This window comes from Lygodium microphyllum, chromosome 28 (genome assembly GCF_053477565.2).
Source record: "Lygodium microphyllum isolate KBCC chromosome 28, Lygodium_microphyllum_v1.1.10, whole genome shotgun sequence".
In the NCBI taxonomy this organism is placed as follows: Eukaryota; Viridiplantae; Streptophyta; class Polypodiopsida; order Schizaeales; family Lygodiaceae; genus Lygodium; species Lygodium microphyllum.
In genome coordinates this window covers 116,533,583-116,552,584 of record NC_141162.1, presented here as the reverse complement: position 1 = coordinate 116,552,584, position 19,002 = coordinate 116,533,583, and the positions used below count along the sequence as shown (strand labels likewise).

The window sequence follows — 19,002 nt, the reverse complement described above, 5'->3', positions numbered from 1 at the left end:
TAATGGACGGGCGCCCAAAGAGTCAGGTATACCCAATACAATGTCCAAATACAAATATCATAATCGTGCGTCCATGCGTATACAAAATAATAAATAAATATCCAATGCCTTAATAAATATGCGCGATAAAATATAGGCGCCATGCCTAAGGTATGCGTCCATCAAAATATAAGTGATAACTCGAATACACGCTATCCTCCAATGCTTTCCACCGCCACTGCTGTTATCTCTACACATCAACTGAAGCATTCACAATCGTTAGTAAAATAATACAATTAAACCGACAAAAGTGAATACCTAGCAGTCTTCAGCTACATAAATAAATCAACTGGTTAGAAATCAATCCTAACCTTAATTTATCACGAGTGCGCACTCTAAACTCATAAGCATTTATTAATTTAATATGTATTTTGCGGAATCACCCGCTATGAAATCATCCATGTACACACTAAATTAATGAAACGCCCGAAAAGTATAGGCGTCCCCATTAACGTCTCGCACAAAGAATCCACTTTGTGTATGAGCCCTGATCAATAAAGTTTATAGAATCCACCATGGCACAAAATCCACCGTGTAATATGTCTCCTGGCATCAAATATGAGCCAATCCCCACCTCTTCCAAGCCCTACTAGCCACCACAAACCAAGCCCTACCAACCCACAAACTGAGCCCAACGTGAGCCAGTCCCCACCTCTTCCTCACGTTCTTTCTCCTTCACCTCTATTTTAGCTTATCCAAGATATCACCACCACTTTTGATGAAGGAGTGTCCTCTTGATAGACAGCTTGATAACATCCATAGCGAGTGTGTGGCTAATCTAGAGCATTTATAGTGTCCCTCCACCTTGGCCATTGTAGTGTTCAAAGGGCAATGGGACAGGTGGTTGAGCTCAACAATTTTGATATTTAAGTTCTTTCTTAGCCTAATGAAGAGCCATTGATTGACTCCATTATTGTTTCCCTCCAATAGCAAGTACTATTTATTGTCTGAGCATCACGCGAATATAAAGCAAAATAAATAATACACCTCTTCATCATCAACATAGAAGTTAATGAAGTAGAAAGTTGGATGTCTTCATTGTGTGAGTCTGTTCTCAATTTTCATAATGTGCACATTGACTCTAGCTTCATAAAATGATCAAAAGTTCACTGTTCATTCAAACATCAATATCTTGTATAAAATTTATTAAAAACTCTCTTTGGTCTTAGTCTAGTGACATCAACTTCTCACAAACATGATGCCATCTTCTGCACAAAAATGTCATAATGAAGTTTTGGATGGCAATCATATACTTGCAAGCAACAGAATCTAGTTGAACCTTATAATTGATTCTATTTTGTATCTTTGTATCCTACCCTGCATCCACAAACTCTAGAATACTATCTACATATGGGTACTTCACTAGGAACATGGTTCTTGAGGTTTAGACTTTAATGCTAGAGAAGTACACAAAAATAGCTATAGGGATACAAGTAGATATTTTGCTTTGCCTACTTGAATATTGAACTTTAGGCATGTTTGCACTTCGAAAAAAAAATTGCACCTATAAATCTCACTTATCCTTGAATCTAGCAATGGCCACTCTTTGCTCTTGAAATCTGAAAGGGAAAGGATGAACAAGGTTCCCCATTACTCAATAGAGAAAGATGGTATGTAAAAATGGTTATAAAAGAATATGCCCATCTCCCCCAGTATCGATTTGGTCCTCCCCTTGTGAATCTCTTCACTTCCACTAGGAAACTCCAACCGGTCTCCCCCTTTGGGGAGAAGATTGATAAGGCCTGCCAATAGACTCCTTGGCATCTATCCTGAAGTGAAAATCTCCTGAAAGGCCAACAGTAGGGGGTCCTTCACCACTTCCCAGAAGGTAGTGAAGAAAGCCTTAAAGAGGCCATCCTCTCCCGGGCATTTCTGCCCGTCCTATGTATGGAAAGTCTCCCCTAGTTCCTTCTCTGTGAAGGGGGCTAGGAGGGAGCGTCTCATCTCTATGACGAGGTACAAGATGTTATCCTAGACTTGTTGTCTACATCGTTGTCCTCTGGTTGAGGCTGTCTCCTACTGAAAGAGGCGATATAGTAGTCGGTGGCAATCTCCATCACCTCGTCTGGGCTAGAACGGGTCTTCCCATACTGATCTTGGAGACTGCATATCTGCTCTCCTAATGTGCGAGGCTAGTGCACCTTAAAAAACTCCCTACACATCGTGTCTCCTTTCTACGCCTAGAAAGCTGCTGAGGAGCAGAAAGAGAACTCAAAGCGCCTGTCCTCTAGGCCAGCAACGGCTACTCGCCCATGCACCTCCTGTATGTGGAGAGTGGGATCCCCTGGTGCCACCTATAGTAATCTTTATGTGGCTGCAAGGTCCCGCCGGAGTGCTCTCCTCCTCCCAGCTCTACTGCCTAGTCTGTATGGCTGCCTCTTGGCAGATTCTGCTCGACTCAGCTAGGGCCTCTGCAACCTTCTCTGCGATCTGGCCCCTCCTGCTCCACTCTCTGGTCCAAATCTGCTCTATATGTCTCGTCACCTCCTCCCTCCTGTAGATCAAGTCAGGGATCCGACAAGATCGTGTATCTAGGGCAGATGCTGGGGGATCTAGTGTTAGGAGAGTTGGGCAATGATCGAACGACATGGTGCCCGCCAACTGCCCAATCTAGCCTCCCCGAGAGCCTCCCCACTCTCCCACATAAAACCTGTCCAACCGCTCCAGCAGGACTCCACCTAGCTGTCTGTATCTCCAAGAGAAGCCAGCAACCTCTCCCTCATGTGGAAGGTAGTGTCTCTCCAGGCATCGCGTGCTCCTACTGCCAGTAGAAACACCTCCCATGCCTCCTACTCCTCCCCAGCCATGCCCTGGTAGTTTCTCCCTCTACCCTGCTAGTCCTCCAAAGCCTCCAAGTTGTTGAAGCCTCCTCCAACAATCTAGGAGTCCACCTCTGGGAGTCCTGCGATCTCCACCCAAAACTTGCTGTGTGCCCTAACCTCCATAGGGGCATAGATATTAAGGACTCCAAGGCACGAGCCCCCAATATCCAGTCTGATCCATAGCACCCTCCCTGCCACTATCGTCCCGTGGTCTCGAACACAAGCGGCAAGACTCGAACCAATAGAGGTGCCAACGCCTCCACTCCTACCATGGGCACCTATGGCGTGCTTCCAATAAGTGTGCGAGCTGCCTAGGAGTACCTTTCCTACCCGCTGGGCCTGGTTGAGGATAAGCTTGTGCTCTTGTAGAAGATGTCAATCCGTCCGGCAAGGACAGGCTACAACTCCTGTCGAACAATCAATTTTTTAAAAACACGTGCCCCACTCTAGTGGAGGCTATTCACATTCCAGGATGCAAGGTGTAAGCTCATAGGGAGACCTGTGACTGCCCAAACAGGCATCTGTTCGGTGTGGAGGCTATTGATAACGAGGAGCTATGAGGCATGCAGGTGCGCTTTGCCGCCGATCTAGACGGTGAGCTACATTCCCCCATGCTGACCCTCGGCTGTGGAGGCTATTGATGACGAGGAGCTATGAGGCATGCAGGTGCGCTTTGCCGCCGGTCTAGACAGTGAGCTACATTCCCCCATGGTGGCTCTCGGCCGAACCATAGGGGTGATAGAAGTTCCAGATGGTACTATCAATGCATCTATCAACCATGCGGAGAGTTGAGACTCTGTGCACTGGTAGAAATAGGCCGCCTGTGCCAAGGGCCACTCGATCACATCCCTCGAAGCCCTCCACTGTGGAGGAGCTCGAGAGATAATACTTAGGTGAGGGACCTCGGCACAAGCCCACGAGTTAATGACCATCATGCAACCAGGCCACTGCTGTGCAAACAATGCTAGTCCTTCTCCCATCCACTGGGAGGTGTGGTCCGCCACCAGACTCTTCAACTCTTCCTCTATCTGTGTCGTCGTCCACTCCCCTAAGTGAGAGGACTGAAAAAAAAAAGCATTGTTTAGTCCATCCGGTGGTGCTAGAAGATGAACCTTGCCCCTCCTTGACTTATGAACCACGAAGATCCCCACATCTAGAGTTAGTGGGAACTCTCCGCGATCTGCAACTCTCAAGTAGGACCATGGGCCACTGCGAAAGAACTCCTATGGCAACATGTGTGCCTGTCTCGGGAATGTGTGACGGGTGGCAAGGGTGGATCAGCTGGTGGTTGTATGGGAGGGAAAGGATTGCTGGTGCGAAGAGAATGTAGACATGTATGGCTCATCACCTCCTATGGGAGGAGGGGGGTGGGTCTGGGGGGGAATTGCCTAAACCAGGTGCGGATCAGGGGCGATGCTCAATACGGGAGGTGGTAGGGGGGAGGATGATCAAGGGATGGTGGGATGGACGAAAGTACATGGCGAGTGTGGGAGGGGGCTGGTGGTCTTGGAAGTGGAGGGCGGTGGGTGTGGGCGTTGTGGGCACTCAGGAGAGGTAGTCTATGGCGCGGATGGTGGATGTGGGGGCCTGCGGTCCTGCCGGGTGGGGCGGGCAAAGGGACTGTGGAGTGCTCTGCCGAGGAGGCGTCACACGCCCTCCTACTCCCTGTTGTCGAGGCTGGGTCTGAGACACTGGCTGCGCCTCCCCTGCCGTCTCCCTCTCTGTGGTCTCTGGACCTGTGTAAAGCCATCAGCATCCACCTGCGGGCCTGTCGACAGAGCCACCTTGGCTCCGAAACGCGTGCAACCTGCCGCCTGCCCGCTCGCCTCAATCTCTAGGAACTGTGGGATATTCTTGACCTCTTTCACTGTCACCCGTACCTTTGGGACTCCTGCCCGTTGTCACTGCACCTGCGAAGGATGCGGGAGGATAGTGCCGAAGAGCCGACCAAAGGCTTCCACCAACTGGCGATACTCTATCGCCATGCCGGGGAAAAGAAGGGTGACCGGGTGCCGGAGAAACCTGTTGTGGAGTGCAAACGCCTCCACAGTAAAGCCGTTGTACCAAGGGACCATGTATATGACCCCCTTCATGGCCGCATATGGTGAACTGGTGAGCATCTCGCGAGCTGTGTCCGCCGAATTGAGCCAAACCATGAAGATCCCTTGGCCCATTAGGACCGCCTCCACGATCTGCGCTGTGCCGATGCGCAGCGTGGAGTAAAGCCAGTCCCGAAACTGGGCCATGGCTGGGAAATGTCCTACTACCTGACCATGAATCGTTGTTTCCTTTAGCTCCAACTCCTTAGCTCGAACGGCTAAGAGCTGCTCCTAAGAGAGGACGACGCGCAAGGTGTTTGACTGGGGGGCACTCGCCGAGTGCGGCGACGTCTGACCAGAGGTTTCCATTGCGCGTCCCTTCTGCCAGGACTACCAATCACGTCGCAATGCTACCTGAGGGGGGGAAGCTGTTGCAGATCGAGAGAGTAACTTGGAGGGTGGGGGATCAATGGCAAGGGGGGAGACCGCTTTTGTTTTGACACACCGCGGACGGATTCGGGGTTGCGGACGGAGGCAGCACGCGGAGGGGGAGGGGGGGCAGCAGGCTATCAAGGCGGGGGGGGACAATCTCTTCCAAGGCGGCCAGGCGTTTTTTTTGGGGGGGGGGGGGGGTGGTGGTGCGGCCAGGCGGGTGGGACGTTCACGGCTGGCGGATAGGAAGGAGGAAAAAATGGGAGGAAGCAGTCAGACAGGCGGACAGACGGGGGGACGCTAGCGAGAATGGAGGCGCGATCAGATGCGGCAGAGGGAGATCAGCCGGAGCGATGGGACGCAAATGAACTGGGGGGATGGGCGCGATCCGACGGAGCGGGGGGGAGCATTCGAAGTGACAGGTGCCGAGCGGATGATGCTATCCTTTAGAGGATCATATCTAGCACTTTGATAAGTTATTAATACATATATGACAATGGAAATGCATACTTGATCTATTAAAAGAGTCTCATATAAAAAGCAATTCATTAGAGATGTGCATGTAGCATTTCAAAATAGTCAACCCCTTTAATAATTTAAGGTCACTTAGAGCTCACAAATCTTGTGCTTTGTTGAATGTCCCACCACATCCTCATGAAGATAATTCCAGCACTTTTTTAAAAAAAAATTAAATGAGAGAGTTCCACACAAGCTCTTTTTATTTCAGATATGCTGCATTACAGCCTGAGCAATGCATGGCTTGAAGCCACTTTCCAATTGCAAGACTAACTTTAAGAGCAAGCTCAGGAGTTAGGAACTAAATAATAAGTGCCTAGTGCTCCTGTGGGTCAACATACGCTTACCCTGTCAGAATGTGAAGCATAAAACTCAAAAGCACAATGGCAATTTCACACTTGGTATAATATTATGTCTATCAGAGTCCAAATAAATGATAACCTGCTTCTCAATCCTGTGTTGGGTAAAAACCATTTCCTGTCATGCCTCCATCAACAGATATAACTTGGCCAGTGACAAATCCAGCAGTAGGAAGGCACAAGAATGCCGCCACTGAAGCAACTTCAGATGGTTCTCCAACCCGCCGTAATGGTGTACGACTGATAATTTGATTTACAAAATTTTCATCATTCATCAGCTAACACAAGAAACCGAACAAGCCATGTCAGATATCAGGGATGGCTAGACCAAAACAATTTGTGAATCTTTGAAAGAAAAAAGAGGTATTGTTTTGATGGGTGGGAGAGAGAGAGAGACATCAGTAACGAGATCCGTTTTGATGTACCAAGGAGCGACTGTGTTTACTCGGATTCCATCTTTAGCCCACTCACAAGCCAGATTTTTCGTGATCTGGTTCATGGCACCTGCACTTGACATAAATACCAGAGTCTAAAATCTAACTCCAAGAAAGCCATTTGATCTTTCTGCTCTTCTTTTTTGGTTCCCTTCTCCTTTGTTAGTTCTCACCTAAGAAGTTTGTAAGAAAGACTAAAGCGGTTTGAAAATATCTTTAGTTAACATGCTTGGTCTTACATGTTCTCCTTTCTACAAAAGTTTCCCTTTCCTTTAGAAGCTTTTGCTTAGATTGTTTCTTCTAAGCAAAGAAGTTTGTGAAACACTTTATTTAAGTCAAAATTATTTTTAGCAAATTTGTGCTTCTAGATATCAAAAGTTAATCCCAAAGTGATGTCTCAAATAGACAGCCTTTATAATTGTTTGTCATAGTCATTCCTTTGAAGAAGATACGCAGATTCTTGATAATTATCTGGCTTTCAAGGCTCTACCTCAACTAATGCGTGTTTCGATTTTAGTATGCATACAATGGAAGTAATCTTTGAGGTAAGCGCACCTTTGTATTGAAAGAAAAGATAGTTTAACTACTATCAAAGGAACCCAATGGTAATTTGAGGGACAGGAAATTAGCATTGCTCTACAAGGTAATCATTAATCCAACAGCACAGCAGATGCTTAATAAGCAAAGACAAGTTGCAGATACTATTCATTCACCTTTAAGCTATTAAGTTCTTAACCTTCCCCTGGCTTGAGCTCCTCGTCCCTGTGGTTCCAAAATCTATCTTTTTTGTTTCACTTTCCCACCTATAAAAAAACAGTTATTCTAATAACTGTTCGGTTTTATATGCTTCTTTAGGTCCTTAACCCTCCAAGAAATTTCCCCGACCCCTGGCTTGAGCTCCACATCCAGTGCTTCTAAAATCCATCCTTCTTGTTTCACTTTCGTACCGGAAAACATCAGCTGTGCTCCTCTACACAAGTTTCAACTTCAGACAAGGCAGCAGTCGAGAATAAGACACAAATTCTAATTAAGCCTATATCAAAGCTCACACATGAAAGTATCCATGATTTGAGGAACCAACCTTTGCTTGCAGCGTACAATGTGCCAGAACGAATTGCAACAACACCTGCTACAGAAGACACAAAAATGATGTTTCCTTTGCCAGATGCTTTGAGAAGAGGATAAGCAAGTTGAGCACTATGATAAGCTGATTCAAAATTTGTTGACATAATGTGTGCAAAATCTTCAGGTGTGTACTCGACTGTCGGTTTCCGGATATTGGTGCCAACATTGTTGACCTACAGAAAAGCACCAAATCAAATTGCAATTCACACTATTTTACAAGACTATCAAAGAGAGATATTTCAGAAATGGTCACATCTTAAGCACACAGAAAACAATGTACAAATTCCAAAGTCTAAACTTTTCAATCATCAAAATGGCATATGTACATTAAAAGAATTGGGTCCTACACTTCCCACATTTTAGTTTGGACCTACCAACTTCCAAGTCTTCAAACTTCATTTTCAAGGAAAACCCATCCCTAACATCAAGAAACCTCACATGTACCACATGAGTTGTTGTTTGTCTCTTGGTGTAGCACCCTCCCATCTCCTCTTGCTTCACCACCCCTCTTTTCCCACATCCATGTTTCCTGCCTGTGACCTCACCTCAGCCTTGCCCCTTTTGTCTTGTGTTACTGTGACTGTCCAAAGTCACCTATGCTACAAGGAAGCTAGGAAGATAGAAGGACAACGGGAAAAAGGACCTAGGCTACGGCCGGCCATGTAAAAAAGGGGAAAAGGGGATGACCGCCCAAAAGGGATTTAGGGTTTTGTATATAAAGTTGAAAAGTGAATGAGAAGCTCATTCTTATGTGTGGCCAAAAGTGGCTCTCCTCTTCTTCTTCTTCTTCTTCTTGTTCTTGCTTGCTTGAGTTTGTGCTTGAGAGGGAAAGTATGAGAGTGTGAGGGAGTGAGTGTGTGAGGGTGAGGGACCAGGGAGGAGAAGCTCTCCATCTTCTCCTCTCTTCTTCTCTTCTCTTCTCTTCTCTTCTCTTCTCTTCTCTTTCTCGCGGCAATGGAGCTTGGGGCGTGAAGCTTGGGGATGGAGCTTGCTTGAAGCTTGCACTTGGATCGTGGAGCTACCGGCGTGCGCGAGAGAGGAGATAACTCAATCGGCATGGAGATAAGCTCACTACACCCGTAGATATGGATGGCGTGTCGGCTATGTGAGAGGTAGCCATTAGTACTCGGCTTGGAACGCTTGAACAATAAGCGGTCCATAGGTCTTGGCGGTTTAGCGAAAGCTCCCACAATTGGGTCGTTGATATGGCTCCTTAACACTTGGATTGATTTGTGCTTTCTTGTAGGTTTGCTTGCAGGGTTCATGAGTGAACCCAAGGTGGTTCATTGGAAGGGTACTATGAGGATTTTGTGGCTCCTAAAATCTCGGTATTCATTATCCAACAATTATTGAAAATTCAGCTTTGGTTCTTAGAGGCTAGACGAATTCAGATTGGGCTGGAGATGTTGACCACTAGAGGTCAACAACAAGTTATTGCTTTACTTTGGGTGCAAGTGTTATCTTGTGGAGTAGCAAGAAGTAGCCCACACTTGCCCTTTCTTCTACAAAGGTGGAGTATAGAGTGGCATCTTCTTCCACATGTGAGATAATGTGGCTTCAAAGATTACTCGGAGAGATTGGCTGCCCACAGATAGGTTCTACAACACTTCATTGCGACAATGAGATCACTAATGTGGTATACACCAAGACAAAAGCCAATTTGGCAAATTTGTTTATGGAGGCACTTCCTCAAGTTGTTCTACAACAACATTACTGATCCTTGAGCCTTATGCCACGTCCAAGCTCTAAGAGGGGGTGCTAGAGATTTAGTCATCCCCAGGACTTGCATTGTCAAGCTACAGTTGGTACAATCAGTTGTCTCGAGCACAATTACACATTTCGTGCCGACATTGAGCATTTTCAGCAGTTATCAAGAGCGACCACCTTTTACCGGGCAGGTCGGACACTTTTGGACAGGTGGCAGTGCCACATGGCAGTACAACAGCTGATCGCTATTTTTGGCATTTATTGCAGTCAGTCAGCCACATCTGGCTGCTGGGCGACTGGCCGCCCTGATTATTTTATGGCCATATAACTTGCTATTTATAGCTAGCAGCCTGTCTGCCAACTTCACTTGTCTTTTAGGTGGTGGAGAGAGAGATCGGCTTGAGACATACTTCGACAGCCCATTTGTATATCTGCCTTCTTCATTTCAGCATTCTTGACTGCAGATTTCTGCATTCTTCTCTCTCTTTTCTCTCTCTCTCCCTTCTCTCACGTTCATTGTCTTTCAATCTTGTCGATATGCATCCACATTCGCTGCACTCTAACAAAAGGTATGCAGACTGAACAACAGAGAGTAAAGAAGGAACCCATGCAAGAGATACTCCGAACAAAACTAAAGGTAAATTCAAATTCAGCAATTTTTTTCACAGAAGTAGTCTCAGCAATGAAAAATTTGAAAGGATTGAGAGCAGGAAAAAGGAGATTAGAATTGGAGGGCTCCCCAAAGATGGGACAGGTACAACATTGCACCGGAATTAGAGGGGGATTACAGATGTATTGAAGAAACAGTTGAGTAAAGCAATCCCATTTGTGGACTTGGGGGAGTCCATTGGTATAATACCCAAAGGTACACAAGCAAGAGTAATGCATATAGACATGATAGAGAAAATAGCAATTATGAAGCAAACAAAAGGGATGAAGGTATGGATAGCAGTTGAGTTGACTCCCTCCAACTAAAGGATTGACCAACGAATAGAATTGGCTAAAGGTACAGAGGCAAGGAAGAACTGCAAGTGGGCATTGTGCAGAGGAGGAGAAGCAATCATTAGAGACTTTTGTACCCCACCTCCCAAGAAATGACTCTATGAAATCCCAATTTATGTTTTCCAATTGCCTATATGGCAAGATGCCCGAAGTGGATTGTAACAATGGATGTATAGGACTAATTGTAACAATGGATGTATCTGATTAGTCCTATAGGCCAATTTTCACCTCCCAAGGATGTTAACGTGATCTCCAATTGCCTATATGGCAAGATGCCCGAAGTGGATTGTAACAATGGATGTATAGGACTAAGTGTAATAATGGATGTATCTGATTAGTCCTATAGGCCAATTTTCACCTCCCAAGGATGTTAACACACACACACACACACTCTCTCTCTCTCTCTCTCTCTCTGTCATTCGTACAACTTGCCCATGATGGCTTCATCGTACTCTTCGCACGAACCCTTACCTATAATATGGCCTCAGATCACTGTCTGGTCAAATACACACCTCCCGTCCGTTTCACATGAAGACAGAGCAGATATGATCCGACATGATTCAAGTGCCAGAGAAAGCCTAAATCAAACCTGTAAAAAGAGAAGTGAGGTATAGGAATACCAGGATGTTAAGTTTGCCATTGAAAGCCGATGCAACATCACGAAAGAGGGCCTCTCTTTGCTCACGAGAAGAAGCGTCACAGACAGAGCCTTTGACAGAGATCCCCGCACTTTCCCACTCCTTGAGGCACCTAGACAGGTCATGTTCAGAGCGGGCGCATGTATATACAGAAGCCCCAAGGTTAGCTAGCTCTTCCACAATTGCTCGTCTGCAGTTATGAGGGCCTCTAATCAGCACCATAGCCTGATGAAATGCATCTTTACGGATACGTTGCAGCAAGCAGAGACAGGAATCCATACCCGATGCCACGGGTTCCACCAGTTACGAGTGCAGTCTGTCCCTGCAGAGACCATCTTGATGAAAACGACGAGCCAGCTTGCGCATTCATGGTTGTCCAAGAGATGGCGGCACGAAACTAAAGGGGAAGTACAGGAGTCGAAGATTGCACCAAAGATCGCTGAACCAAAGATTGTACATAAGCCTATGCAATACGCAAAAGCATCAAATCGCATGCTGTACCTACATTAATGAGAGTTGTACCTGCAATCATAGCAACTGTCAATTAAACCATAGTAGTAGTACAATCATTATTAATAAGAAACTCACCCAGCATCTTGTCTTCAGCCTCCTCAAAGCATGTCCATGATAACATGTCTACAACTAGATTATTCCTCCCTAGAATGTGCTATAATTAAAGGTTTAGTGACTTAATATAAGTTATCCGTCTTACATGGCAATATACGGTGTTACATAACTTGTAATCATTGTTGGGATAAAGGGCAGTGCCCGTGTCTACTTGGACCAGCATTCCAATCTCTTCAGGGCTGAAGGTACCATTAGCATGGGTATGCAAATCTAGTTTTCAGCATGCTCAGGACCTACATCAGCTGCTTCTCTTCATTTGGCATCATGGTTGTGCTCTAGACTTTGCATCTAGTGCTTAGCATTGAGCATTGAAGTGTAGTATTACACTTGGGGCTGATATACATTCAGCTTCAGGTTTGAAATACACAATATGCAGATCTAAAATAAACAGGGCAACACATATATTTGTGTGTTTGGTGCATACAAATCATGCTCATTTGATGGCTATATGGATGACAGTGGATGCTGGATGTCTCAAGGATCATGTGGCATTGTCTTGAGGTCATTTGGAGCTAATCTTAGCAATCATTTTTCTCAATTTGCAGACTTGCTTTGTGGCTGGAATACACAGTCCACAGCCTGCAATTTACAGGCAGCTCTCTGTCCTTTAATGGCATTAGTCCTTTGACATGCATGTTGATGTGTATACATGCTCAAGTGATGTTAAGACATTGAGGAATGATATGACTATGTATTGAAGTGCATTTGGGCTGATTTTGACTGAGATTTCAGTCAATTTTGACAGAGATTTGGCTACTAGAATAATAGGGTTGAATGACATTTTGACTGCATATGCATTATGTCTTGCTTCTAGACTTGGTCTCAGGCATTCTATACCATGTATTCATGGTTATGGTTGATTTTACATACTTGGATTTGATTCCGGAATGCATTTGAGCAATGATTAGAGCTCGTTTTTTGGATCAGCTTTACTTACAAGTCTACTGCTATACATTCAGGATAGTTTCTTACATATCTAGGACATCATACCTCACTGTCAAGAAATTTGATATGTTTCTATGCAAGAACATTATGGTGATGTTTTGAGCAGCTTTGCATGGTCTTTGGAGCTCAATCTCAATCAATCTAAGAGGTTATTTTAGTTCTGAATTTTCAGGACATACTTTTCCTAAATGTTGTTACAATATAGGCATGAGAATTCACCCTAAGCAAGGGTAGAGTGCTCTACTCATGGAAGAAATGAATCGGCAAAACAATGTATCCAGTAAGTCTTCCAATGCTTTGTATACTAGAGGCTGATCACAGCAAAAAGGCAAATCTAATAGCAAGGGACGCAGTAAATCACGTGGTAAGGATGTTGAATGCCATCACTATGGCAAGAAGAGTCACTTCAAACGTGACTGCTATAAATGGAAGAAAGAGAAAGGGAAGGGCAAGAAGACGGATGGCAACAAGGAAGAGAAGAGCAGTGTAAATATTGAAGAGGTGAATGTAGTCAACCATGAGAGCGACAGTGGGAATGATGTACTCTTTATCTCTTCATGTTTCAGTGCACATGCTTTGATAGCCAATATGGATGATGACATGCACACTTGGATTTTGGATTCAAGTATCTCTTTTCATGTCACCCCTCACCATGAGTGGTTTATAAACTATATAGGAGGTCGACATGGTGTTGTCCATCTTGGGGAAAATAATACATGTGACATTGCAGGCATTGGCACTGTGCAACTGCAGTTTCAGAATGGATCTGTCTTCACTCTTTAGAATGTAAGGCATGTACTGCAACTCAAGAAGAGCTTGATTAGTACTGGTCAACTAGATGATGATGGTTTTCATACCACCTTTGGTGATGGGAAATGGAAGATATGTAAGGGATCTAGGGTTACTACTAGAGGTTGCAAGAGTGATACTTTGTATCCACTTAATGTATTTAGTGTGTGTGACCATGTTATCATTGTGACCGAGCAACCAAGTGTTTCCTTGTGGGATGGGCGGTTAGGACACATGAGTCAAACAGGAATGAAAGTACTTTCTCGTTTGGGTTACTTGCCTTGTCTTCGTTATGCTGATTTTGAGCACTGTGATCATTGTGTTTATGGTAAGCATGGGTAAACATCTCATAAAAAGTCTCTTTCACTGGAATCTTTGTCTCTAAAGTTAGTACATTTCGATGTATGTCAGATGCCAAGGTGGTGCACAAATCAGATGCTAGATGTATGCGTAGTGAGCGCTGAAAGGTCCCCAAGAACAAAAAACTCTACATAAACTTCATAAAAGCAAGAAGAGAGTTTGCACGACATGAGACAAAAGACAAATTGGGTACAATCTCCCCCCATGCCTTGTGTGAGCGCTCCACAAGGCATTTATTTATAAATTTATTAATCTCCAAGGTAAAAAATAGCCAAATTTACAATTAGCATGCTTTTAGCTTTTTTGTTTGCTTTTGTCCAAATAAAGAATAAAGTGGTTGGGTGTCCCAAAAGTCGAGTTGTGTCCAAATACAATGTTCAATAATGAAATATTTAAACCTAGCACCCATGCGCATATAAAATAATAAATGTTTGTCAACGCTTTAATAAATAAGTGTACCTAATTAAATATTAGCACCACGTCTTTAATGATAAAGCACGCGCCCATCAAAAATGATAATTTCTTCTAGATAATCTGAATACATGCTATCGCCCAATGCTTCCCAACGCCACCAGTACCTACTCTACACATCAACTAAAGCATTCACAATTGTTAGAAAATAATAAAATTAAAACAACAAAAGTGAATACCTAGCAATCTTCAGCTACAAAATAAATAAATAGGTTGGAACTCTGTCCTAACCTTAAATTAATATGAGTGCACTCTAAACTCATAAACGTCCATTAATTTAAATATGTATTTTGCGGAATCACCCGCTATGGAATCACCCACGTGCACATTAAATTAATTTGACACCCAAAAAGGACAGGTATCCCCGTCAACTTCTCACACAAGGAATCCACCTTGCATTGTACAAGCCCTGGCAAATAAATATAGTTTTACGAAATCCACTGTAAAACCTCACGGAATCCACTGTGGTCTCACGGAATCCACTGTGGAATATGCCTCCTGGCATTCAGTAAAAACCTCACGGAATCCACCGTGGAATAAAAACCTCATGGAATCCACCATGGTCTTATGGAATCCACCGTGGAATATGCCTCCTGGCATCACAAGGTTATCTCTAGGAGGAAAGAAATACTTTGTCACATTTGTTAATGATGCTACTCGGAAGGTATGGGTTTACCCTATTCGTTAGCAAGGACGAAGTGCTTGACAAGTTTCGAAAAATCTTGGCATTGGTAGAGAATCTGACTGATAAGATACTTAAGTTTCTTTGCTTTGACAACGGTGGGGAGTATGTGTCCAAAGCCTTTCAAGCATTTTGTAATAGCAAGGGGATAAGAGGGAGCTCATTATGCCTCATAATTCACCCCCAAATGGAGTTGTAGAGCGCATGAATCGGACCATACATGATAAGGTCCATACGATGCTGTCTCATGCTGCATTAACCCATGGATTTTGGGCAGAGGCTGTTATGACAGCCATTCATTTGATTAACAGGTTATCGAACAGGTCTTTGGGGGGGAGAGTCCCTCAGGAAGAGTGATGGAGCAAGCCACCTTCTTATGCTCATTTGCGAGTGTTTGGTTGTGTGAGGCTTTTTGTGCACATACGGAAAGAAGAATGCAGCAAATTGGAACCAAAGTCCTGTAAATGCATATTCCTAGGATACAGTGATGAGGGTGAGACGGGTTATAGACTTTGGGATCCCGAGAAAAGAAAGATAGTATGCAGCAATGACGTCATCTTCCGTGAAGATCGCATGCATAAGTAGCTCGAGAAGATTGAGAAAGTCAGAAGGGTTGTTTTCAAGGAGGATATACCTTTTAGACAGTCATTTGTACCCAGTGGTACAACAGCGTATACTTGTTGTAAATAGTCCTGAAAATGTAGGAAATGGTACTGGAAATGACCAGCAAGGTATTGCCCATGATACACCACAATTTCAGCTTGAAAACATGGAGTTAGGACAGCTTGAACTGTCAGGACATCATGTTGGAATTTCAGGATAGCAACCTGTACATGTAGAATTACAAGCTCGTATTTCATGACAGCAACCTATAAATGTAGATTTGTAGGCTCAACAACCAGAAAATGCTGAGCCTTCGCCTTGTAGGTCGACTCAACCATCGAGACCACCTGCTGATAGGTTTGTTCCTTGTGTGGAGTATGTTGCAGATTATTTCATGTTGATGGATTGTGCTAAGTTGTCATGCTTCAAGGAAGCAATGACTAGGTTGGACAGCAAGAAGTGGTTCAAGGCCATGCTGTCAAAAATGGAATCACTTGATAAGAATGTTACATGGGACTTGGTGTAGCTACCTAAAGGGCATAAAAATCTTCCATGCAAGTGGGTTTACGAGGTGAAGGTTACTTCTGGTTCTTCGCCAAAGTATAAAGCAAGGTTAGTTGCAAAGGGGTACAAGCAGGGACATGGAATTGACTTTGACGAGATCTTCTCTCCCGTAGTCAAGATGACTACTTTAAGAACCATTTTGGCCTTGGTTTTGTAGTTGAAGATATGGAGCTCATACAGATGGATGTAAAGATTGCATTCTTACATAGTGATCTACATGAGGACATATATATGCAGTAGCCTGAGGGTTTTGTTGCTAAAGGTAAAGAGATGATGTTCTGTAAACTGAAATGGAGTTTGTATGGGCCGAAAATAGGCACCGAGGGAATGGTATCATCAGTTTGATGCTTTCATGCAGTCTCAAGGCTTTCAGAGAAGTCAAGTTGATCACTCCGCCTTGGATTCATTGAAGCAAAGCCTTCATGGCAGATTTGACATGAAGGAACTTGGTGATGCCAATCACATTCTTGGGATGCAAATACTCAAAGATAGATCGAAGGGGTTACTCTATCTATCTTAGTAGGAGTATGTATCCAAGATTTTGTAGCATTTCAATATAGAGGGGGGAAAGCGGTCGGAGTTCTATTGCCTCCATATGTGAAGCTCAGTGTAGAGGACAACCCTATCTAATGATTAAAAGGTTGAAATGGCCAAGATTTTGTATGCTTTAGCCATGGCAGTTTGATGTATGCTATGGTTGCTACATGTCCAGACATTGCCTTTGCAGTGGGAGTGGTTAGCAGGTACATGGCAAACCATGGTAAGAAGCATTGGGAAGCAATGAAAGGTATTATGAGATACCTCAAGGGCACAAAAGAATTGTGCATCTACTTTGGTAAGCATAATGCATCTGCCATTGGCTTTACAGATGCAGACTATGATGGACATGCGGACTGCAAGAAGTTCACTACAGGGTATGTGTTTAATTTCATAGGGGGATCTATCTCTTGGATATCCAAGATAAAAAAGTGTGTTGCACTGTCTACTATACGGAGGCAGAGTATGTGGCTACCATTGAGGCATGCAAAGAAGCATTATGGCTGTCACATTTGGTTGTTGAGCTTGGGATTACTGAGGTTCTTGTCCTCCACTATGATAGTCAGAGTGCTATCATGTTAGCATGGAACCCTGTCTTTCATGCAAAGACAAAACACATATAAGTGAAGTATCATTTCATTAGAGAGGTACTTAACAGCAAGAGCATTGAGTTGGTCAAGGTGCACATTCATTAGAGAGGTCTTCCAGCAGAGAGGTTTGCCCATTAGATGATGGGTATTGGTGGATAGGTATAGTCTCTTTAGCTTTGTACATACTTAGACTTAACTGATTCTTTTCCTCTACCTTTGGGCACATTGCCTTTCGGGGGTGGTTTTTGGGATAAAGGGCAGTGCCCGTGTCCGCTTGTAAGGGCTAGACTGATGTATATAGTACATATACCTATCTAAAACATTATTGAGGTACTCTCTTCAATACCACAAATCATGTGTCTCTATCTCTTCTCTCTCTCTCAACCTGCATCTCTACATAGAAGCTCCATTATAGCTAACTCAATAATCATGCCATAATGGTGAGCAATCCATTTCAATGGCTACATGAGTACTTATAAAGTATTCTTTGTCACATCTGAGGGCTATTATGATACACCAAAGCTCTCTTTTCACTTGTGGGTATCTTCGTTGCCTTTCATTCAAGACTTTTGCACCAAACCTGATAGTATATCTCTTCCCCTTGTCATCATCCTATGTAATTGCCCACCTAATACCAATCGAGCTCGTATCCACTCTAATGATTATAGGCTTTCCCTTTGAGTAATCAGCCTTCCTCAATGTCGATGTTGACTTCAACTGTCTCTTTAATTTCTTTATATCTTTAGTTTGCTTTTGACTCCACTCGAATCTCTATCCTTTCCACATGTGCAAAATGAGGGCTTTATATAAGGTAAAAGACACATGCTCCTAAAAACCTCTTAACCTTTAAGACACTAGCACAAATATCCTGCATCATATCAATACCATCTATCTTTGCCGGTGAAGGCTTTCTACTCTATAGGCTCCACACATATGGCCCACAATCAAGATCTTCTCAACTCCAAGTAGAGACTTGTGGCCTAAAAGAGTTAATTGCATTTCTTTCAAGTGAGCTAATATCTTTTCACAATCGGTGATATGTTTTGCAACAAACTCTCTACACCCATGAGTATCCAACTCTTCATTCTTCTCATCCTCTACACAGCTCTTTATTAGTATATCATCCAAAAAGGGTATAGTAAGTCGTGATATATAATCCTTGAGTACCTTATTCATTACATTCATCATGTGTGCTACTAAGTTTGTCACACCCTATAAAAAAGTACACATTTGTACCAAACCTAAGGGTACATCATCATGATATCCCTGCTTTCAGCTACCAGTTGGAACATATCGTAACGTGATGTGACATGCCCACTCTAAGACAACCTCAGTGGCACAATTTGGTGGTCCATTGAGAGGATTTTCTAGGCGACATTGCTCGGTACTCTTTCGAATACACGAGGTTTGTTGTCTAGACTCTCTCAAGTTCACTTCACAATGGAAGATCTTGGCCATTCCCACAAGAATCGACCTGGATTCTAGGTTCTAAATAAACTAAGGTCACCTATTCAAATTAACTAGCATTGGTCTTTGAGCATCTACTTGTACTAGATTACTTGAACCAAAGCCAACTTGTATCGCACTTGGTTCAAGGAGAGTGAGAACCAAGGGGGAGTATGGATATATCAACCTCTCTACCCGTAGGGCAGAGTCTCACTCCGTTCCCCTAAAACGATATGGAGTCTGATTATGTGTGGTCAATGTCCCCCTATACTATA

The 19,002-nt window shown here is 43.9% G+C and overlaps 1 protein-coding gene across 1 annotated transcript; it reads right to left on the bottom strand.

Annotated features, from left to right (window-relative positions):
- Positions 1–6,017: 6,017 nt before the first annotated feature.
- Positions 6,018–11,628, bottom strand: LOC148011895 (tropinone reductase homolog At5g06060-like). Its single transcript, XM_087670096.1, has 5 exons — positions 11,395–11,628; positions 11,096–11,303; positions 7,723–7,939; positions 6,605–6,711; positions 6,018–6,485 (listed from the first exon to the last, which is right to left on the bottom strand). Exons 1-5 carry the CDS (start codon positions 11,481–11,483, stop codon positions 6,297–6,299), a joined length of 810 nt encoding a protein of 269 aa, XP_087526222.1. The 5' UTR covers positions 11,484–11,628; the 3' UTR covers positions 6,018–6,296.
- Between the last annotated feature and the right edge of the window lie 7,374 nt (positions 11,629–19,002).